Raw genomic sequence first — 23,881 nt, forward strand, 5'->3', positions numbered from 1 at the left:
TCTGAAGGGAGATCATCTACAGGATCAGTATGTTTACATTCACAGTATCCTGGTACTGATTCATGTCTTGGTTTTCATCATTCAGAATATCACATTTACGCTAAATGGGACATAAAGAAACCCAGTGATTCATATTATTGTACACTGCACATGATTCGTCTTATCCAGATTCTGATCATCTGTCACGCTCTCACTTCTGAGTTTCCTCATGAACCTACTCTTATTTCTGACTGTCTGAACTTTGCTGTACTTACTACTCTGATGGAATTGGCTTCTCCATCTGTCCTCTGCATGACTAGTGTCAGACGTTCACTTTCATTTCAGCAGATATGGTAGATCATCATTGCATCCTTTTTATTTTTGTTTTTGTTGAACTAACTACTATGTAATGTGAGTTGAGTGTGCACTTGCACACGTGGCACAGAGTGATCAGAGGCCTGGATGAGGTGTCTAAATGTCACAGTATCCTGGTTTCTAACAGTACTCCATCTTGCATGTTCAGGTTTCTTAAAACCGAGATACAGGCTTTTCTAGATTTCTGAAACCAGGATATGACATAACTATGATGCTCCAAAACCTGATCATAGCCAGGATACTAGAGTGTATTTAAACACCACATACTGCCAAAGCAGAAATTTGTCATATCTAAAATGTTATGTCCCGAACTTACTTGAGTAGCTACTGTAACTAGCAGCTAGCAGCCCTAGTTAGCTTACAGAGTACAAGGAGTTTTGGTTAGAAAGCTGCAAAACTGAAAGCGTGACAGGCAGAGCTGTACAGCAATCCTGGATCAGGCCTTTAATGATATGTGTGTACAGGTGAGTTAACATTAGTCTGTGTGTGTGTGTGTGTGTGTGTGTGTGTGTGTGTGTTAAGTGGACCTCCTGGAGAGCTTTGAGAACCACCCTCCCATAGTGCTGCCCAGCGCCGGCTTCAGAGTGGACCTGGACAGTGAGTGTGTGGAAGACAGCATCTACAGACAGCTGCTATACATCCGCCACTACCTGTGGGGGCTACGCACCAAGACACAAACACACACCAACACTCCCGGTGTGCACACACACTCCAACGGAACCAACACAGCTGATTGGCCTGACGTTCAGGTCAGAAAGACTCTCTCTCTCTCTCTCTCTCTCTCTCTCTCTCTCTCTCTCTCTCTCTCTCTCTCTCTCTCTCTCTCTCTCTCTCTCACACTCACACTCACACTCACACTCACACTCACACACACACAAATGCATACTGCATACTGTCAGATACACACACCTAGCAGTAATCCAGGCCATGTGCCTCAGCAGCTGTGGTTGTTGAGGAGTTCCTCGTAATCCCATAAATGAAAGACAAAAACCCTCTACTCCAGCCAACCCGCACACACATACTCACTCGCAGAAACCTAGACATGGTTAAATCATGGCTAATCTGATTAGTCTTTAGGCTGTCTAATTAGTGGGAACGGCTGACTAGACCATAATCCCTAGTGTTACTGCACCCTCATATGTACACATACATGCGCAAACAGAAACACATATACGTTCACAAATATATCAAATGGTGAATTTGTCTATAAAATAATCATGCATCTCTTTAATCATCTTTAATTGGACTGTTATCTAGGGACAAAGCTTTTTGTGTACTGCAACAAGAAAGCTTTTTCATAGGTGAAAGATAACCGGAACATTTATTTTTCTTCCGTTTTCTCATCACTGCACCCTCACTTTAGAGGTCTAAATACTGTCTTCTTGTCTTTCTGTTCAATCCCGACACAGAGGGAGTTGTTGCCTCCGGCCCACAGCAGTCCCCGCTCTGGGGGTCCTGGGGACGAGGTGACGGCAGAGACAGGAGAGGAGAGAGGACGGGACAGACCCTCAGGCCAATCACACACACACAGCCTCAGAAGGAATGGCACCATCCACCACCCTCGAACAGCAAATCCAGACCCGTCCTGCCTCTTGACCCCTCCCCACACCCCGCTGTACCCTGATGGAGGAGGAGGGCCTGGGCCGATCATAGGCCCCAACACCCAGACTAACGGCTGCACCAGCAGAACTGTGGCAGAATGTAAAAAGACAAATGGACTCATCACCAACGGACTGGAGGGTAGGCTGAATAACATACAGGAGGTGGACACAATAACAAGAACACAGAAACATCACAATCTATGGCCTTTAAATTTACAACTGTGTAATTACCAACACTAACAGACTCTACAAAAACAAACATAAAAAAAGACTGAACATTTTAAGATTCACACAAGTAGTATTTTTTGTAGTGCTATTGTACTAAATCACATATTGTATGTTGTTTTTGTTATTTTGTTCACCTCAAATGTGGAGTTTAAATCCATAAACTTAAAACCTTGCAGTTCATTATAATAGGTATTCACCGATCCAACTTTCTCTCTCCCAGCACCGATTCGGATACCTTTTTCTCCAAATTTAAAATCTGTATATCTCACTGCAGAGAACTGTGAAATATTTTTTATGTAAAATAACAAGAGGCCAGAGTTTGCTCTGAAAACACTTAATTTTATACCACCATTATATGTCATGGCCATGCGCTTAATAATTAATTCTTACAGTAACAGGGTAATTCCGGTATTTTTAAACCTAGGCCATATTCTTTCACATATTTAAATGACTAATGTGTTTTGTGTAAATTTTGAGATTGGTCCAGTAGACCGCCTCAGCCAGTGCAAAACAGGCTACAGTGGCTGCAACATAATCCTTGAAGGCCATTGCACCGTCAAAAGTACGTCCAGTAAAAGTGTAAGATCCGTTTTTTTAACCAGAAACAGACAGCTCTGAAATCTCGTGAGAGGTGAGTTGCAGCGGGAAGACGATGGTGGAAACGTGAATCAGTATATCATCTTACTCTTTAACAAAAAGGTCTATCTCTGTAGGGATCCTTTCCATAATGTTGTCAGACACTTAGAATAACAATCTGAGCCTGTCAGTGGCAAAAACAAGCACTTTTAGGCGATCTACTGGACCAATTCCAAAACTTTTTGTACCTACCTTAGTCATTTAGACCCCAAAATATGTTGTTTTTTTGTTTTTTTTTTAAAAAGGGTTTAAAAATACCAGAATTACCCTTTAATTGTTACAGTATTTCGGATCGGTGCATACCTACACAATATGTTATCAGTACACAATATACACTATACACACTGCATAAAAAACACATTGCACATTATGCAGCATATGCATGCTATTATGAAGATAAAGTTGGTAAAGTGTCACACATCAAATTCCCACTGGAATTGACCAATGTGAAAAATGTAAAATACTCTACTAGAAGAAACTTTACATTGGACATTTTCTGTTATGTGGCTCAGTCTCAATCTCTGTTGTGCTTCTTCACTCAATGATTTTCAAAGACAGCAGGACATATATTAATAACAACTGAACAAAATTAGTGCCATTCTAAATTCACTTAAAGCTGCATTCATCAATGTTGTTTATATTAATGGATTAAAGTAATGTTAAAGAGGTCATTTGTAGTGATAAACCTCAAAGAATGATCACCAACTCTGCATTAACAAAGATTTTTAGCTTCTTCTAGCTGAGACATTTGGTTTAACAACACAATTTCTGTTTGATTCAGGCTCAGTGCTCTCATCAGTGTCGTTTCCAGCTGCAGCAAGCAGTTTTTTTTCCTGTGAAAAGTTGTGATAAACCTGCTGTACGCTGCCTGCCAAGCACCAAATGGCAGGAAAACAAATATAGCAACTAGCTTGTGAAGAATGTTGAACATGTGCTAAACACAGGGATAATTTTTCTCAGGAGTTGGAAGTCCCAGCCAGAGCCAAAATGAGAACTAATATTAGACTTAGATTCATCACATGAATGTAGAGAAACACAATTCAAATTGGAGATAATGTTGTTCTCTCTCCGCTGGATATGTAAGTAGGCAATTGTCTGCTAACATGTTGATAATAACAGCTTTATAAGGTGATTGAGTTTTGTGTCCCTCTGTTTGATTTATTGAGTTCTTCTGTCCCCCAGTAGCCAAAAATCAATGAATGCAGCTTTAAATTTGTGCTTCTTTGTGCAGTTCTGTAGTTGAAATGCTGGAGCTAGTTGCTCTGTGCCTCACATGACAGCAGTGACTCTCCTCCTGTGCCGTCTTTACATTGTAGTAAGTGTGACATCTGCAGGCTCTTGTCAGAAGCACACGTTTGTGTCAGATTAGCTCTGTAGCTGCACTTTTGCATGTGTCTCAGTATCTCTGTTGTGTGTGTGTCTTCTGCACAGCAAGACCTCTTATGTTTGTCCAACCCCATAGCGAGACCCTGTTTGTTTGTTTGTGTGTGTGTGTGTGCGTGTGTGTTTTGTGCATTTGGGTGTCCGTGTCCTCTGCAGGGTGTATTAGTGGGTGTGAGTTTCCTTTCCCTGTATCCTCCCCTGGCGCCCCTCCCCTTCCTGATGACTTGTGTGTGGTGTTTGTAGTGGAACTGGACAAGGGACCCTACGGACTGGGAATGGGACTCATAGACGGCCTGGTGAGTAGACAGAAGTTTAAAAACAGATTTACATTTTATCTTACCCATCAGTCCAGGTTTCAGCAGTGTGTTTTTGTCTTTTTATTTATAATCAGTATATAAAGATAATTGTTTATAACACTATAACAAAGTTATAAGCACCTATAAAGCTATTAAGTGTTTATTAATGTACAGTATTTTCAACAATTAAGGAACTCTCGTATGTTTTTCTCCTATGAAGACCTATTTTATATAAATAGAACTGTGTTATACAGACATCCAGTTATGAATGCTTCACAGGTGTTAAAGTTGTTGACAATACATCAACAAACACTTAAAAGACTTGATATCAGCTTAAAACTACATTAATGTGTTGTAAACCATTAATTACATTTTTAATAGAAAAGTTTACATGTTTTATCACAATATTATGGCACCAAAATCCCAGATGATAGCGAGTGTCATATCACAATATTGATGTTATGCAAGTGGAAATACACAATGAGGAGTCCTGATATACAAAAGTAATTGACAAGGCAGGGACAAAGAATGCTATAATGCGAAGCTAAGAGGCATTTCCTCTGCTTAGTCTGTTATTTTTGTAAATTTCTCAGTGTATTTCTCAGCCTTATAGCATGGCCACTTAAACACTGGAAGAATAGAAAAGCTGTGTTCATATTGGTATCCATTTATTAACTAAAAAAAACTTTTTAGAAAGTCATTCGCTTACAATTTTGATAATCAATTGAAGTAATTTATTAAGCAAAAATGCTAGACAGTGTCTTATTGCTGCTTTTCTGTTTTATGTCATTGTAAATTGAATATCTTTGGCTTACCTCAGACTTTTCTTTTACCAGCGAGAGGTAGGTGGTAACACAGCATGAAGCAGAAGTACTTTTGCTATGGTTACCTGCAGCTGATTACACCTCACAGACCTGATTTAGTACTTAAACTGTTGTGATCGTAACTTTTCAAGTGACCTGTAGAAGTTTTAACAAACACCTGCCAGGCCAGCTATATATCTTTACTATAAGAAATAAAGATAGTGGCGCGCACACATACATACTGTATATACTCTAACACTTCTCTCTCCTGCAGCACACTCCTCTCAACGCTCCAGGCATTTACATCCGGACTCTGATCCCTGACGGACCTGCTGCCTCCGACGGCAGACTGAGGATCGGAGATCGCATCCTGGCTGTGAACGGGACCAGTCTGATAGGAGCAGACTACCAGAGGTACAGAGGATGTTCCAGTGGTGCGGTTTGTGACCATAACAATGGGCTGGTGGAGATTAATGATACTACTGGGTGATATTGAGTGAGCAGTCTTCTCTCCACAATGTTAACCATACCCATGGCTGTCAATTGATTACTTTGATTGACTGGTGCGAGCCCAGACAGTGATGCTCCTTCATCCTTACTCTGTCTCTGCTGAGCTTCATGTAACTGGACTCTGTCTTTCTCTCTCTACTTCCTCCTCTATGCTCCTTGCAGTGCGGTGGATCTGATTCGTCTTGGAGGAGGTCGCCTACGTTTCCTGGTAGCCAAGTCCGACCCCGACGTCTCAGAGAAGATCAGTGCCTCCTCCTGTTGACCACCTCTGAGCAGCCGCTGCCCCTCGAAGGCACGCACAGCACATTACACAGGACTGGAGAGGTAGGACAGCAAGACGACGTGGGATGCAGATGTGTGTACTGATGAACAGGGTACACAAACACACACCCGTATACGTGGCTTGAAATATGAATGTGAAACTTAGCATCAGCATAGCACAAAGCCAAGCAATCAAACTGGAGATAACGCTCCATGACTCCACTCCACAGCTGCCAGACCTGCTTCCCTCACGGTGACTCCAACTGAGTTTGTGTGACAGACAGAATCCGTAACCCACTGCGACATCAAAGGAATATGCTGCGAGGAAAGTTGCCTAATTAATCAGCGTTTGAGGTGGGCAAGTTCTAACCAGATAGTATGCAGTCTGTTGTGGTTTAAAGCACAGTAGATTGTAGGGTTTTAATTTCTCTCCTGTCAGCCCTCGGAGCATGTGCGCACATTGGACTTTTCCCACCTGTTTTTAGAATAATTTGTATTAGTAGTTAGACATTTAGTAGCATGGTAAAATAGCTACCCAGCTCTCAGACAAAGGGACTCTAAAATGTACTTTACAATTCTAAAAGCATTTGCAGACAAACAAGTGAAGACAGCCTCAGTGAACGCTGGATGTCTTACACACTGCTTTTAGAGTGGAACATTTTATAAACCCGTTTGTTAGCAACTCCCAAAGCACTATCACCGTCTGCTCAACAGACTAAACAATTGTGTATGAATGTTGACTTTTGTACCGGAGAGTGGGTGAAAGAGGCAGAGGAAGCAAACGCAAGAATGTCAAGACTTACAGACCAGCTCTCCCATTTCACATTTAACCTCATCACTGGACTTTACCTCTACTGCAAAAGAGATGAACTCTTAAGGCTTGGCATGCACAAGGTATGTGCAGCTACTGTGGGATATTGTTTATTAATTACCGGCTCAACATCAACATGCTTTACTCCAGAGTTTCTGGTGCACAATCCTGGTGTGTATAAACCACACTTTTGTTGTGAATATATGCTGTATGTATCTGATTAAGAGGTGTAAATAGTTGTTTGTAAATATTTAAACACTTTGTCACATATTGTTTGGACGTTCGAAAGAGAAACTGCATTTCAGTAAACACTGAAACCTACTGATGGAAAAAAAGAAACAGAATTTTCTGGAATGAGAGAAATATAGCTATGGGTTGTGTATTTTTTTTCTAAATGTTAATTTGTTTCAAATCCTATGAACAGGAATACAACTTGTGCACTGCAGAACTGCATATTACTGTTCACACAGTAATTTTTGCATTTTCGCTTAAAGGATAACTACACCCAAATTACAAAAACATTTATATTTTACTTCTTGTGGTCTCTGGCCATGAAGAAAGTTGAGTGTTTTGGTTAGATTTTGAGATACTTGTTTCTGCCTCCAACCCAATACAATAGAGGTGAATGTTATTTTGTTTGTGGTTATTCACATCATTGACAAATTACATTTAAAAAACATTCAACAGCAGTTGTCTTTCCAGACATACCATCCCAGTTGCTCTGGATAATCTACTGACCTCACTATAGTTTTCATAAGGACTATTTCTTTGATAGAAAGTAGTTCTAGTGAGGTCTGTGGATTATCCAGAGTAACAGGAACATTTTTTCTGGAAGATGATGTTGCTGATGATCTTTTTACAAGTAACATTTCAATGCTGTGAGCACAAAACACAATAATTCCACTCACCTTCATTGTATTGGGGTGGAGGCAGAAAAAAAAGTAAAACCAAAACTATCTGCATGGCTAGATACCAGACAGAACATGTGTTTATGTAATTTGGCTGTACTGACCCTTTAAAAAGAGGTCCAGCTAGAACAATAACAGGTCACCTTTTATAAAGTCCTTAATTCAAAACGTAGGTCACTACAAGAGAAAAAAAGCCATGCTTAGTCAGGTCTATGCTGCCTGGCCTTCTGTTCTGCCCTCCGCTCTGTAGAGCTCCCCTGGGACGCCCTGGATCTCATATCAGGAGCACTGACCCTCTGCCAGCCTGTGACCAGTCCCTCTGCAGAAAGAAGAAAACATCGCACAGCTGCAGATCGAGATGTTCATTGGCTCTCTGAATAAGAGGACTGCAGGGCAACTGTCTTTAACGTTTACTAGGGCTGCAACTACGATTATTTTCATTATTGATTAATCTGTCGTTATTTAGTCTGTAAAATGTCAGAAAATTTAAGAACAATGTGTAGCTTGTTTTGTCCAGCCAAAGGTCAAAACCGCAAAGATTAAATTCACAAATATATATTTAAAAAAAATATCAAACCCACATGCTGTATTTGAGAAAGTTGAACTAGTGAACATTTTTACCTGATAAATTACCAAAACGATGGACTAATTGATTGTTTCAGCATTAATTTTAACAATTGCTGGCATTTCCTATTATTGTTACTGATATTTTAATTTCTTATACCCTATGGTTAATCAGTTCAAACGTTTCTTTTTTTCCCCATCAGCTTTGTTTTACTTTCCAGTTTTGATTCTGTTAATTTCTTTGCAATAACATTTTATTTTTGTGCGTTTCCAGGTTTGTATGACATTGATATGCATGTCTATTCTTTGTTCACTATTTATACTGTTAAAAATGATGGTACTTAAGAATAAAGATTGTTGGATACTTGCATTTTTCTGCTTTCAACCCCAAATTCACCAAATGTAAACAAGAACTTCTCTTACCCAACATGGCTGACACTTGGCCACATGAGGAGACAATGAAATATTTAAGTCAATGAGGAATTTTAATTTGTGCTACACATTTTAACAAATCACAAACAGGAACATTTAAAAATACATATACTTCTCTATTTCCAGAATGTTTACGTATTGATGACAGCTGTTTTTACATATAGCAAAATATTTTTTCTTTTTTTTTTCAAAATAAGAAAAAAAACCTTCTAAATAGCTTTGTCATTTAGCAGATAGAGCAGCATACAATCATTACGCTTTTTTTTTTTTTTCTGATAATGTGCAACAACAATCTCTGAAATCTTGCGCAAATTGTGCCTGAATTGTGCCAGCTAAAAATGAGGCCTGTGCGAGGACATTCGGAAAAGCTAAAGGCAGAGTGAGAATAAATGAGAGGGGGAGTTCTATATAATATCTAATTAAGGCAGTGTCTACGACAGGAATTGCCAACAGCTTGATGTCTCTGTAGAGACAGCAAAAAAAAGAAACTGCTCACTGAGAAGAGGGGAAGAGGTAGATTGGGAGAAAGAGAGGGGGAAAAAAGGTTAATGCATTTAAGGGAAATTGAAAGCAAAAGAGTGAGGAGCCAAGAGTAGAAAGATGTCAAAAGTACCATACAGAAAGAAAAAAACAAAACAAGAGAGCAGTTGAAATTTGTGGTCATGTGTTGGTCCCGCCCTTCCTCTGATAAAACTGATACAAGTCTACTGATGCAACATAACTGTCACCATTGTAGTGTTGCAGATCATGTAATGTTAAAGAAGCGCTGTGTTAAACAATCTAAAAAGGTAAAGCTGTCTAAAGGTTAAAATAAAATGACCAAAAAAAAAAGACATATTTAAGGCTTTTAGGATTATTACAATAATGCTTTTCTGTGCTAAGACAAACAAAACTGTACGCACAGGCTGTTCCATTTCTCCTTTTACCACTACTGAAACAAGAAAAAAAATTAAACAACAATCAGTTTGTCTACATTAGGTTAGCTCCACTTCAATCAACTCCAAATAGTTGCGTCTTCTTTTGCCCTTCTCTGCTCCAACTCTGCTGTCCAGTCACCCAGATCATCTGAGCATATGAATCTGGGCAGCTCCACACTGATAAACCAAACTGAGCTAAAGTGAAGCGAAAACTGCAAAGTCCTGGTTTTTATTCCTGGATTTCCTCCTAGCTCTTCCAAAACAATACCCCTTTCTTTTTGTGTTTTACAGAGAAGGCAAGAAGAAGAGAAGTCTCACATTCTGCTCTAGGCCTTAATATTAACATCTTTCATTTCTTTTCTAAGAGAGACAACCTGTTTTTTTTGTAAGGGTTGCCTTAGGAAGAGTACAATCATTCTTAACAGTCTCCCAAGCCCCATCAACCTGGTCTGGGTATATGCAGCTAAGTCCTCTCTCTCCTTCTGTCCACAACTGTGTGAAACTACACAATATATCAACTCTGATCATCACAGTTTCTTCTGTAAATGCTGGCTATTTCAAATCTCTGAACACACATTCCCATTTTAAAAATCAGGCAGTGACTCTAATCAGAAGTGCAGGAGAGGTGAGTTCTTTGGCCTGAGTGACTGATGCATCTGATCCATCAACTACAGGAAAGGTTCTATCTGAGATATTATCCAACATTCACATAGTAAAAGTAGTGCTGAAATGATTTTAATATGCATAATGCTCTCAGAAGCTTAATGTCCTTACTTGTTTGTGTTGTCAGTGAATGATGGATGAAAAAGACTGTAAAGCTGAAAAAGTCCTGAAAGATTTACTTGCTTTTTACATTCAGAATGTATTTGAAAGTTTTCATCTATTTTTGACCAAAATATATGTTCCTTACAATTGAATTCCCTTCTGTTGAGAGAGGCTGCCTGTACATTTTTTGGCCATGTCGGCTGCAGTCATATCAAATGTGTATAAAAGGCGAAGCAGTTAGGGGACGATAAGGAGGCTGTCCACTGGGTACCTGGTTAAGAGACCCTGGATTTTACTTCCTAGGGTCGTGGGTTTGTGATGCCATGGCAACGATGACAGGCTGCTGGGCAGGTGTGACGTGATGCTGAGCAGATTCAGTCAAGCCCTCATCCTCCATCTTTGGCCGCTTGGCCTGGGGCTCACCTGGCTGCTCAGCTAAGGTTTCTGCACTTGGCTGTCTGCTCACCAGCACTGGAGGGGAGCTGGAAGCCTGGGCAGCCAAGATCTGGAGAGGACTACTCAGGCCTGGAGAGGAAATTAAGAGAAAATGAAAGGTAAGTATCTACACGCCTTAATCCACTGAATATAAATAAACACTGCATGTCGCTTGAGTATATTTTCTAGCCCCATCTTTTTAAGCAAAAACAATCTATATTCATCATTGTGACTGGTCAATGTATAAGGCAGTGATTGCTGAAAAATCTTACCAGATGCATTAGCAAGGCTGGTTGCTGTGGCAACAACAGCAGTGGTGTGTTTGCCATTCTGGGTAACAGGACGAACAGGAAGTTGATGTAAACCTGGGGTGAAGTTCCTACCATCCCCGCCTTGCACCGCACTGTCCACAGTCTGGATCACTCGCTCTCTGTTCAGCTGGGCTTCTGAAAGAAACACAAACACACAATTCAAACATGTAAAAGCAAAACTAACTGTAACTAATATTTATGGAAGTGCACGTTTGATCACAAAACTCAAAGATAGGGAATATTTATCAAATTTGGTTAGATTATGTTAGTTATGTTATTTATTGTGTCATGCACATCCAAATTGGGAGCCCATGTGGACTTTAAAGGCACCAAAAATACCAATGCTATGGTGAAACATATCAGACATGAACATAACTTCTTACATATAACATATTGTAAATGTAGAACTTTGTCCTCTGACACAAGCTCGACAAATAAAATCTGCCACAAAAAAAGATTCCCTTCCTAAAACAGAGCTGAAGTTTATTATCAACATTCATCCAGAAGAACAAAAAAGTGTAGCTCTTAAATCATCATATAATGAGCAATAAAACATGAAATGAACTTCATATTCAATCTCGCTTACATCCCATAACAAAGTCTTCTCTCTTCAGGGAGACCTGTTTCTATAGCAAATTGTAATGTTCCTGAATGTAACTGTGCACACAGGGATGTTTGACTTTTCGATAAATTCTGCTTCACATAAGGCTCTACAGTAGTTTTTCATGAGATAAAATGTTCATAATTAAGGTTACACATTCAACATTAGTAACTTGTGCCTCTGTTCTCTTGATCAACTTTCCTTATATTTTGCAAACTTTGAGAACAACCCCTGTATAAGGGATAACCCGCTCCAATCACTGACTGACAGTGACAACTTGTTGTTAACAGGTATGTGGATATGTTCAATCACACTAGTAACATTCAAACACAAGAAAATACTGTATATCAAATAAGTAATCAAATAAGTGACACACAGTCCAGTCAATAATGATCTGCAGTTCAATTCTTTGAGAAGTCCCAACTTAGATCTATTATTGATAGTTATAATACAAAGTGTCACAATTACTAAACTGACAGACATCCGGTCAGTCTGTTTGCTATGGTCCCTTCAGAGTTCAATCATGCATTTCACAGAGAAAATGTGTGGGAACTAAAACCAAACTGACATTGTTTTAAATATCTTCACAATACTGCAGAAAATGCAAAACAACAATAGAGTATGACAACACTTCTAAAAGAAATTCCCATGGCTGTACCTCTGAGCTCACTGTTGCCCTCTGCTCCTCCAACAGAGGGGGCGCTGTACCCATTCGGAGGGTTGGAAGTTAGAGGGCCGCTGGTAACCACCCGCACCATGGTGACAGAGGACTGAGGGGGGTTCTGGAGCACGTGGATAGGCTGGACTTGGCCGCCACCACCTGGAACTAAAGCAAGGGCTTTCCCCGGGCCTGAGGGCATGACAGTTGGGTGAGGGGGTGCAGCCATGATGACATGCTGAGCACTGACTGGAGAGCCTATGCAGAGACAGACGCAAACAACAATTTCACCTGTTTTATAGTGTACATGGAAGCCTTCTTGTGTGTGTCTTTGAACGTATTTTGTGTGCATTTATGTGTTCCTGCGTGCAGGCTCACCTGGGGCACTCTGAGAGTACCTATACTCAGGTACAGATGCCAGTTTGTTAGCCAGCTGTTCATGGTGGTCATGGGAGATAGGAGAGCCCTCCCTGCTCAGACATTCAGGAGTCTGCAGCCCGCTGGATGGAGGAGAAAGTAGTCCCTGGTGGGTCGGGGATGCAGGGGCACTTCTGAAAAAGAAGGAATGAAGGGAAGAGAGACAGAAGCAAAAGGAGAGAGACCAAAGAAATCATCAAGAACTTCTAGTAACATACAGAGCTCCTTCACTGCCGGTACCTTCTGCTGAATACATTAACCTAGAAATTAGACTTACTTTGTTCTATCCAATCAAGTGATAGCCAGGAGCAGAAGCAAAGAGAAGGGAGAAAGGGTTAACTGAGTCAAATCAGAAGCGACAGAGCATGTGTCTGAGTGTGACTGACAGTCTCATGCTGCTGAAGGTCACAGGTGATCCATTTACCTAGAAGAGAGAGGTCCAAATGGCGTCCTAAAGCAAGCAACCCCTCTTTGCCGTCTTTTCCTGAAGGCTTGCTCCACCAGCTTGCTCTCAGAAGCAGAATCCACACGCCAAAAACTCCCTTTCCCAGGCTCATCCTGAGAGCGGGCCACTTTCAGAAAGTAGCGGTTGAGAGACAGGTTGTGTCTGATCGAGTTCTATAGGGAGGTAAAATTGTATTTTGTCACTGGAGACACAGAAATATCAAGTTGAACGAAAGTATCACAGAACTTGAATGTTATGGCCTATGACCCTAAACAGGACAAACACTTCGGGACACAATTTATTTTATTCTGAACAGTAGCTGTCGCTATATAACTGTTAGTAAGCCCTCCGATTTCATCACACAACCAACTTCTAAATGTTACCAAGCTAACCCTTCGATACTGTGTGGCTGCGAAGTTTGGATTGTCATGGCAAACCATGGAAAGCCATTACCATGCAGTTCAAGACAGAAGGAACCTACCTGCCAGCCCTTGTCTGCAGTGCGATAGTAGGGGTAGTGTTTGGTGATGTGGGCGTAGATGCCACTTAGAGTCAGCTGTTTGTCCGGGGCAGATGAGATGGCCTGGACGATCAGCTGTGCATAGGAATAAGGTGGCTTGGACTCATCCTGGACGGACGAGATACAAGTATTAACATCCACACATCCTGAAGCACATTTTGTACAACCAACCTTTTTGAAAGTTGAAAACGACGTGTTCTTTGGGGCAATTAACTCATTTTGATGTTACTGGATCTTCACCTTGGGGCTGTCTCCACCAGCCGACTCCCCCCGCTGCTCACTTCCCCCACCTCTCTGCTCAGCAATGCTTCGTCTCTGCTCAGAAACGGCCTTAGCAGCATATTCAGCTGCTAACTGGAGGTCAGAGGTCACGTTACGTCCATAGCGATACCCTGATGATCCTGCCCCTCGTGGACTAGCCGGACAGGAGTTAGGAACACTGGAGAAGAGAGGAAAGAGTCTGTGTTAACGGCTTATAGGGTTTAAGGCTACTTCTGAAAGCAATACAGCTGCCAGTGTAAAAATAACATAAGCAAGATTCATTTGATCCCCTTATCAATGAGCAATCAATGATACTAGTCATAGCTGCTATGGTCACTACACAGCTTCATGGTATCACTTTGCAGCTCAGTTTTAACTGAAAAGCTCCTGGGACAACAGGTCTACTGTCTTTGGACAAATACAACCTAGAACCGATGTGATCATGTGTACATAAACATGTTTTAGGTGAGGTTAATTTAACATCAAGTTAACAGATGATGAGTCAAGATTAAACACAGCCCAGATTAGTGACGAAAACATCCTAGAATCACTAATAAACCATTGGACAAACATGCAGAAAACTGTTTTTGTTAAGTGAGTCTAATACCGCAAATTGTGCAAAAGAAAGGGGAAAAAACATTACATGATTGAGAATACTGACTGGTGACTAATATACAGTATGAAGGCCTAATAATGGCGCAGGAAAACCAAGTAAAGCTTTGCTATTTCTATTCCACATTTCAATTTCAACATATTACTAAATGCAGTATGTAAATTGAAAATACTGAAAATAAATAGAAGAAATTACAAAAACATGTATTCAGAATTTTCAGGAAATCTTAATAGGACTGCAAGTGATCATAAAAACACACAACAATGTACAAAAATACTCAAAAGTATGTTAATTATTAACTAGGTTTAATCTGCTGCTGTTGAGAGACAGAACACAAGGAAAACCCATGAAGTTATACAACACACACCTGCTTCTGTTAGTAAAGCAAACACTGGTTTCTGGGAGAGTCAGTGTGCTTTGATTTGCCTTTAGCAACAGAGAACCGCAGACACAGAGAGAGTCTCACACACACACACACACACACACACACACACACACACACACACACACACACACACACACACACACACAGAGGGAGAGAGAATATGTTTGTATTTCTTTGCTGGGGAAACTAGGCTGCAGGCTCTGTTTTGAAAGTGGATTTGTAAGCTCAACGTTGAAAAATGAATGAAGATGAATACAAACTTCTAATGTTGCTCAGGAACATTATAAAACGTATTACTTGTATAACATACAAGTATAAAACATAATTGTATCTGTAACTCAACATACTTAACACTTTAAAAACTGTAGTTAAAAAAGTTGACAGAACAGAGGAAACAGAATTAAACCTTTAGCTTCTCAAATTGGTTTTTATTTATTTATTTTTTTATTTTTATTTTTTTAGGCAGCTGTGATGGAGCTCAGGACTGTGTGTGTGACCTTTTGGATATGTAAAAGAACACAGAACAGGAGTTATTATTCGTCTTATTACTATTATTATCATTCCTATCACTATCATTCCTATTATTATTATTATTATTATTATTATTATTATTATTATTATTATTATTACTTTATTAATATTACCACTACATTAATATTATTTTAAAATTCTAGGTAGAATTCTCTACCCTGACGTGTTGGGAGATTTAAATAATCAATGAAGTTACGCTGCTGTGGCTCATGTGTAAATGAGCACAGCGTCTCTCTTAATGGGGAGAGGCTTCATGAAACTTTTAAAAAGCAAAATGTCTCCAAGAAACACGTCCTGTACCGTGACAGCAGCGTTTCAGTGCCAGGCAGCAGCAAACCGAAGCAGTGAGGAGTCAGAAATTATAATAAAATTTACCACTCCACATAATATAGCCAAAGAAGAGCTGCCTTTTACTAAATTCAAGTCCAATAAATAAATAAAAACTTTATTCTTTTTTACTATCATTTACATGGTGTTAAGAAATTACCAATATTAAAATGTATTATTGGGTGCTCCTAAATTATACTACTGGTGCACCTAAATGAAAAAGTTAGGCGCGCCAGTGCCACCGATGTAAAAAGTTAGTCTCCATGAGGGTGCAAGGGTTGTCTTTGCTTTCCTCTGACACTGTTAACCATTTCACCCTCTCTGCGTCCATGTGTACATGGACCAGCATTACAAGTGTGAATGCTGGTAGGGGCAGAAGGATGTTATTATATAAAGTTCATTTAAGTTGTCAAACAGGAAAAGCGACTCTTATCACCCTGTGAAGAAACACTGTTGCCGTTTTAAGTGGGAGCACGTGCTTTTACACAATACTCTTTCGTTGTATGTACTGTATGTGGGTACTGTTGAGGTTGGTGGCACAACAATCTGCCCGAAAAAGGCCACAGTGGTGGAGAGATGTATGAGCAAGCGTCTTTACTCTGTGTGTGTGTTATGTGTGTGTCCACGTGCAAGAGAACAGGAGCTGAGGGCTGAGAGGGAGGGGTAGGAGGGCTCTGAAAAAAGGAAACCACGAATGGACGGAAAAACGGCCTACAGGCAAAACATTCTGCCCGATAGCCAATCACGCACCTCGAAGCTCCAGCCATTCCATATAAGGAAGGCACACAAGCTGACATTGGTGGGGATGTTTGATGTAAAAACCAACACAGACCACCAGAGGGCACACTCAGCACCGCTACACTTGCCAGTCACACATGCTGTATACATTTATAGAGCAGTGGTGTCCAAACATGTGCTATCACAGCTCATTAGGGTGCAGGTTTCCATCGCAACACAAACAGTGCAACAGCTGATGACTACACCTTCAACCAGAAAGGATATTATCAGTGAAAATAACCTGATCTAGTATGTGGTTAGAAAAAAACACTGCAAGCCTTTGGGTCACAAATGAACATGAGTCAAACAAAAGGAAATTAAGCCTCACATGTTTACAAATCCACACAGATGACGGCATACACATAAACAAACATGCACAGACCAAAGACAAGTTGAAAAGGTAAATAGCTCATATATTCTGACAAACCTAAAACACTATAATCTATCATACGACATGCAACGACACAACTGAGATATAAAGTGCTGTTTTGTAAATAGGTTTTCAGTCCAGGTGAATTTCCCTCTATTACTGATGTGCAGTTTGAAAAACAAGCAACCTCCTACCTTGCCAAAACAAAAAGACAAGCACTTACATAAAAGTGTAAAATGTAATATACTGACATTTAATTGATAGTGCACATCTTTATAAACAGCATGATTTAATTTATATTAGGGCTGCAACAAACAATTATTTTCATTATTGCTAAATCTGCCACTTATTTTGTAAATTAATCACTTGGTCTATGTTTAAAAAGTCAAAGAAAATGCTGATCACAGGAGGCAAAGAAAATTAGCAAATCCTGAAACTGACGAAGCTAGAATCAGGGAGTGGTTGGTGTTTTGGTTTATACAATCAAACTAAAAAATAAAATTGTCAATTAATTTTCTGTCAGTAGATTAATCAAATTATTGATTTGAGATTAAAGCTCAGCAAGCTTAGCCTTGAGCTTAAATAGTCACACCAATGAACTGAAAATGTGTTTACAAGAAACAGCTTCCAAATACTTTACAAGTAAAAACACTGACTCATTCTGCCTAATCTGGACAGTCTTGCATTTAGTGTGTATATTACATGTTGTGTTTACATTTAGAAATGTATAGCTGTTGGGGTTCATGTCATTGCGTGTGTCTGTGGGTCTCTCCTTACCTGAGAGTGCCTGTGGGCGAGGGCAGCGGAGAGCCAAACGCCCTGATGTGCTCTTCGTGCTGCTGCATTGTGGGAATGCTGATTTTGAGGGGGGAAATGTGGGGCAGAAGCGGGCGAGGGGGAAGAGAGGGCTGCTCCCTCTCTCTTTGATCCTCGGGCTCCAGGAGTGACATAAACTGGATCTTGATAACCGTACTGGGAAAACGAAACACACACCTAGAGAGCAGGACAGCAGGAGGGAGAGATGGTGGAAGCCACAGGACAGAAGAAAAGAGACGCAGAGACAAAGGTTGATTAGTGCCTTCTCTCCTATTCAATGCTCGACAGATAAGCATTATAACATATTATTTTATAGTGACTGTTCTGGAGCTTTTAATCATATCACATGCTCTTCCTTAGAAGATGGAGTTTGCCCAGTTGTCAAAGACATGTACATATTCAAATTTCCATTTTTCTGAGTACTTTAAAGGCTCGGGAAAATGGAAATTCGAACATTTACAGTACCATGACAACTAGGCAAACGCTATCTGCTGAGGAAGATCATGTGATACAATCGAAACCTAGAGAACAGCTACTAAATGGACATGGGGTGAGAATGTTTTGTCAACTATTGTTTCCAAGGTCAATAATGAACTCGAAATCTTCTTATTATGTTTTAAGTTACAGAAGAGACAAAAAGCTTGCACATGTCCAGTGTGAATCTTCTTTTATTTAGAAATATTAAATCATATCATTAAGCAATGACACTTCCCCTTTAACTGTAGGACTTTGTTTATAATATAAACAATATCTTGAGTCAACACCTTTGGTGTACAAAAAAATAGGCTGGTGTATTTCCTCTTCTTTTAGCAGGTCTGGACAACTGCCTCAATAAAAAAAGGATCAGTCCAGGTCCAAGTTCAAGCTTAAACAAAACCCTTGAAAACAATTATGCATGTGAGGGATTGCGTAAATGTTTTACAAAGGAACCTTAATGACTAATGTAAGTAGTTTTATTTCTTCCTAGCAGGTACAGGCAGCAAGGTCGTATATTCAGCGTAGTTGAGCCTTTGTGACTGCAACCACCCTATCTGCCCAAATATGATGATTACATCTTTGAGCAAGAAACTGAATCCCTACTAATTCTAGGGGTGCTGAGCTCAGACTCAGACCTCCCTGTGGAGACCAACAAACGAAAAAAAAAAAAACATCCACACAGGACCACAAACGTGCTGTAAGCAGTTTCAGACACTAAGACCAGTCTATGATAAAAATATGGAAGAAACGTTACATCTTTTCTCTGTAATTTGTCTCCTGAAAAATAGCAGCTGCCAATCCAATACTGGATCCATGAACAGTCTGCTCACAGCTGTCTCTGCCTAGAGCAGGCCATCTTCAACAACTGAGTATCCATGCAAGAATAACACTAGTGCAGGAGGAAAGAGGCCTGTGGCAACTCTGTAGGAGCTTCGGGGATCTGTAGCTGAGATGAAGAGACTGTGCATGCAACAACTTTTGCTTATTTCCTTCACCAGTCTCAGCTATATGCCAGATTAGCAAAGAGAAAGCCACTGTTCAAAAGAACTCACATGACATTTTGAATAGTGTTTGCTAGAGAGCATGTGAGAGACTCCGAGACAAAGACGAGGAAGGCTCAGTGGTCTAATGGGACCAAAATTAAGCTTCTTTGCCATCACACTGGGTCCTGCACATCACCGGAAACACATAATGCCCAACGTTATACTGTGTGAATGCTTCACTGCTGCAGACCATCGACCGCTTGAGAAGATAGAGGGTTAAAAAAAAAAAGCAACAAAATACAAGTCATGGAGAAAATCTGCTGGAGCCTGCAAAAGAACTATGACTTGGGAGAAGATGTATTTTACAGCAAGACAATGACCCCAAACATTACGACAAACCCACACAGGAATAACAACAATGTTAATGCCCTGAAGCGGTCAAGTCAGAGTCCAAGCCTCAGTTGATATCTGAAATTTGTGGCAGGACTTGAAAATTGCTGCTCACTCAGGCTCCCAGTGAAACTTGACAGAGCTTGAGCAGTTCTGTAAAAACAATTTAAAAAAAACCAAAAAAAAAACAACCTGGGAACATTTGGCATTCTCCAGATGAATCAAGATGACAGACTAAACCACACAGATTCAAAGCTGTAATTTTAGCCAAAGGTGCCTCTACTGAAGGCATTGTGCTGTATTTGCACTCAACTTAGATCAATCTTCAGAGATTTGTTGATATTATGTCTTTCTGCTAAGCAGTGTCACCCAATTAAAAGGTGTACTATTATATCATATATAAGTACTGTAAAGGTACCAGGATAACTAAAATGAATAATTAAATGCCCTCTTCCACATTTGAAGAGGTTCCAGTCTTAACGCCACACAGTTTCCCAGCTAACGTTGTAATCCTGAGACAGGCCCCAGGGCCAGAACAACGCATGAGAACATGACTGCGTTGGCTATGGCCTTGGTTTGTAAGTCTTGTGTTTACTCCATGTGCTCCTGCAATGAGGATGTCATTTCAGCCTGCACTTCCTGTTCAATGCCCGACACACCCCCAAACAGTCTTGACAGCCAATCACAGAGGATAAGGGCACAACCCCCACCCCCCCAACCTCCTCTTCCACCCTATGATTAACAGACACACAAAGTCATAGTTTTCAGTTTTAAAGCTTGCTACTGTATTAAACGAACCAGTGAAGGCAAAACATTTACCCTCGACAGTGGTCCACCAAAAGTAAAGCTAAAACCATATTTAAAAACACCAGATGCCCCCTGTTATAACAAAAAATAAAAAACGCATTTCAAGTTTCAATATAAACCAAACACACCTCGTCCACACAAAACTCGTGAGCTGAGATGTAAGGGGTGCGTTTGTTTACATTAATGTTTACGTGACGGCGACACGTTGGCTAACAGCCTCCCAACAAGCTAACATATCGGTAACAAAATCGTCCCGAAAACTGTTGAGACACGACTTTTACCGACAGCCAAAGGACTTTCATGTGAAGTTCGGATATTTTAGAAAGCCAGTTCTACCACAATGTGACAACACGCCTCTGTGCGAAATATCAGCCAATGGCACCTTCTTTTTTTACATTTGCTAACTAGCTTGCGCGGTGGCTTGTCGGTAGGCCAAATAAAGCTAAGTTTGCTAACGGCTAAAACTAGCTAGGTTAATTCACTGATTCACAAAAGTGGGGTGAAGTTACCCTGGAGGGTAGACAAATTATATAACAATTATAATTTCACAGCTAAAGTGGAGATTTATTGGCTTATTATGTTACAGCCTCACTATCCAAACAAAGGTTACAGTACACTTATCCGAAGCTATACCCGATCAGACCAAATCAAACCGCTCTGATTAGGGGGTGTAATGTCAAACTTTGTATCCCCGTCAGAATCTGTCTCCCGTTTGGCCGTTTGAATATGGAGGTCTGTGATTAATTTTCTCCCTGTCAAAATATTTAGAAAGCTACTATATCCACCAAAACTATTAAGAGTTCTTAGTTATGTGTTCACATAGCCACATACAATTTTATAATGTTATTTTTACAGTTTGTGTAAGCGGTTAACTTAGGTGTCCAATAAGGAGGGAAACAGACTTTAAAGGGGATACAAAATATATCGTGACATCGGCTCCAAAGCTGTTTGGCCATCGGTATGTGAAAGCTTTAAATTAATTTTAGTTTGGGTAGCCCTGCAACAGCCAGCCACCGTGTTACCATAATTAGCCTGTCGGTAGCGGCTATGCTAACTGACTGTACTCACTCTCTGGGTAACTGCAGCGGCGGCGCCGCTCTCCGCTGGAACACCCCGTCAACAAACACGCCATTCTTGCCCAAGCACCGGAGGGAGAAACCGTTCGCCTCGTCGTAGGTGATCTGCAGGTGTCGCCGTGAAATGAAGCTCGAGTGACCCATGTTGATGTCCACGGAGCCGTGAGACGAGTTCCGGCCTATGGTGACCGTTCTCTGGCGCATGACAAACTCAAAGTCCCGGCCCTCGAGTCTGGCCAGGGCCTGCGAAGGAGGGCAAGCGAGGCGCACGGGAAGAATCCCGGCTTCGGCACGGGCTTCCATCATCGGAGGACCCAAGAGGGCGAGCGAGGGCTGGTGATAGGCGTGCGAGGTCATTGCGACGCGCACGGGACTGCACGGTGCCGACTGTAAAGCAAGCAGGGCTCGAGCTCCGGTGTCGTCCCGGTAGTCTGCCATCTTCTTTCGGAGGGTCAACACAATCACACGCACACACACTTCACTTCACTTCTCGCACACACAGAGTTGCAACGTGAGAGTTTTCGTCCAGGGCACTTGTTCGCTCCGTGGCTGTCGGAACAACATGGAGTCTGGGTCGGCGCAAGAACGGGACCGGAGTACCTGCAGGAACCGGACGGGTGCTGCGTTCAAGGCCTCCTCGTAAACTGCTCGACTAAACTGTTACAGCGTATATACAATGCAGAACTTACTCTAACTGACATATAGCCAATTCATGTAGCCCATTCAACAAAATCACGTTTACATTTCTTCTCCAAGCTACAACGTTTACATTTAGTATAGGAGGAGCGTCCATTTTTCTATAAACATAAACGATTTCTGAGGTCTGCTTGATCCCAAGTGTACAGATTGTTTTGGGCTGGTTATACACTAGACTGAGTGTATATGATTATTATCGCGTCCTTTTGGTTTGTTAAAATAACATGAGCGGCAAGGCAAGTTCATTGTTTGTTTTTTGCCTTTTGTAAAGTGCTTTAAATTGTTTATGTGTTTTAAAAAGGTGCTATACAAATAAATAGGAAAATAAAATCAACTAAAATAAAATGAGATTAAATAAATTAGACAAAAAATAAGAGACACGATTAATAGTGCTGTAACAGTGCCTCAAATTAAATAAACGGAAATAAAAGTGCATAAGAGAAAGGATGCTAAATGAGTCACAGATTATGTTGCAATTGCAGAGAGGAGTCGAGAAAATCCATGTTAGGCAATGATACCTCAAAAATATGAGATACTAACAATGTTGACAGTAGAAATAGAAACAGACATACATATTTCCCACATACTTGTGTACATAATAGTCCTGTCTATTCTTTTACCTTTATTTGTTCAGCTTTGTTTTCCTTGTTGCTGTTATGTCTATTTCTGTGTAAGAACATTGAGAGCAATGAAAGAAACGGAGTCAAATTACTTGGCCAATAAAGATGATTGTGGTTCTGATACCGGTCACTGACACGGGACAGCAAACGATGACAGCAGAAAAGAGGACAAAATTAGGCCGTCAAGGCTGCAGGTTCTCGTCCCTGAACGCCACATCTGGGCACCTTGCTCTATAGGCTACAGTTCACGTCGTCACACCAGGAAACGAGGTTGAGTTTAGAAGTATCTCGAGATTTATGATCTGCTGTGGTATCATTTCACTTTCTGTCTTTCCTGGATTGCGGATCTGAATACGTTTAAATTTAGTGCATTTGGCTCTGTGAATTAAACAGAAAATGTATATAAAAGCTAAAATGATGAATCACACAGGTTGCAGCCACTAAAAACATATCCATAGGGATTACAGTTCATTATGTTGTTATAAATAAAAATGGTGCATTTAATTGACAGGTTTGGTGTAATATCACAGATTTCATCTATTTTCAGCAGATAAGCTGTTTCTCAGTCTCAGCCTTAAGAACATGTGGTGTCTGCAATGTAGCTGGTTTGCGCACCTCAGATTTTTTTCTGTCTTTTTTTTTTTTTTGACTCTTTACCCTCTGTTTATAAACATGGAAAGAACAAGATGGTTGAAAAACTCGGATAATGGATCTGTGGAGGAGCAGGAGCACATGGGCAATAAATGAAACCAGACCATCCACACGAGTGCGCTGTTGAGTTGGCACACACAGTAATTACAACGTAAAAACAGTGGGCCACTTAATGCACTATTACTGAACTACCTGGTCAAAAATTAACTCACTGATATCTGAATGAACCCTCACAAACTGATTTG

At 40.6% G+C, this 23,881-nt stretch overlaps 2 protein-coding genes across 7 annotated transcripts in view; one reads left to right on the forward strand and one right to left on the reverse strand.

The window, feature by feature from the left end:
* The window catches only part of radil (Ras association and DIL domains), a 26,653-nt gene extending 20,538 nt beyond the window's left edge, over positions 1 to 6,115 (forward strand). Inside the window, 5 exon segments of the mRNA XM_044191542.1 lie at positions 877 to 1,103; positions 1,764 to 2,094; positions 4,446 to 4,498; positions 5,576 to 5,715; positions 5,974 to 6,115. Coding sequence (XP_044047477.1) covers positions 877 to 1,103; positions 1,764 to 2,094; positions 4,446 to 4,498; positions 5,576 to 5,715; positions 5,974 to 6,073 — 851 coding nt within the window. The 3' untranslated portion in view covers positions 6,074 to 6,115.
* foxk1 (forkhead box K1) lies at positions 4,565 to 22,339 on the reverse strand. Of its 6 annotated transcripts, none has more exons than XM_044191544.1 (11): positions 21,662 to 22,339; positions 17,898 to 18,113; positions 14,097 to 14,295; positions 13,818 to 13,964; positions 13,316 to 13,509; positions 13,169 to 13,174; positions 12,853 to 13,025; positions 12,475 to 12,732; positions 11,177 to 11,350; positions 10,741 to 10,994; positions 4,565 to 6,547 (listed from the first exon to the last, which is right to left on the reverse strand). In XM_044191544.1, the coding sequence occupies exons 1-10, from the start codon at positions 22,105 to 22,107 to the stop codon at positions 10,762 to 10,764; spliced, it is 2,046 nt and encodes a 681-aa protein (XP_044047479.1). In that variant the 5' UTR covers positions 22,108 to 22,339; the 3' UTR covers positions 4,565 to 6,547; positions 10,741 to 10,761. The 6 variants fall into 6 exon arrangements, with proteins under 6 accessions (XP_044047479.1, XP_044047481.1, XP_044047480.1 ...); XM_044191546.1 differs by having other exon boundaries at positions 6,039 to 6,173; XM_044191545.1 differs by lacking the exon at positions 4,565 to 6,547 and adding an exon at positions 6,946 to 8,110.
* Between the last annotated feature and the right edge of the window lie 1,542 nt (positions 22,340 to 23,881).

Source organism: Siniperca chuatsi, linkage group LG3 (assembly GCF_020085105.1).
Source record: "Siniperca chuatsi isolate FFG_IHB_CAS linkage group LG3, ASM2008510v1, whole genome shotgun sequence".
Lineage (NCBI taxonomy): Eukaryota > Metazoa > Chordata > Actinopteri > Centrarchiformes > Sinipercidae > Siniperca > Siniperca chuatsi.

What these genes read in the sequence shown, in the direction of transcription:
- foxk1 (XM_044191544.1), bottom strand. Translation starts at nt 22,107, where the DNA reads ATGGCAGACTACCGGGACGACACCGGAGCTCGAGCCCTGCTTGCTTTA. An exon ending in CTGGTGGAGACAGCCCCAAG is followed by an intron (nt 13,965 to 14,096) that starts GTGAAGATCCAG and finishes TCGTCCGTCCAG; the next exon opens with GATGAGTCCAAGCCACCTTA. An exon ending in CTGCAGACAAGGGCTGGCAG is followed by an intron (nt 13,510 to 13,817) that starts GTAGGTTCCTTC and finishes ACCTCCCTATAG; the next exon opens with AACTCGATCAGACACAACCT.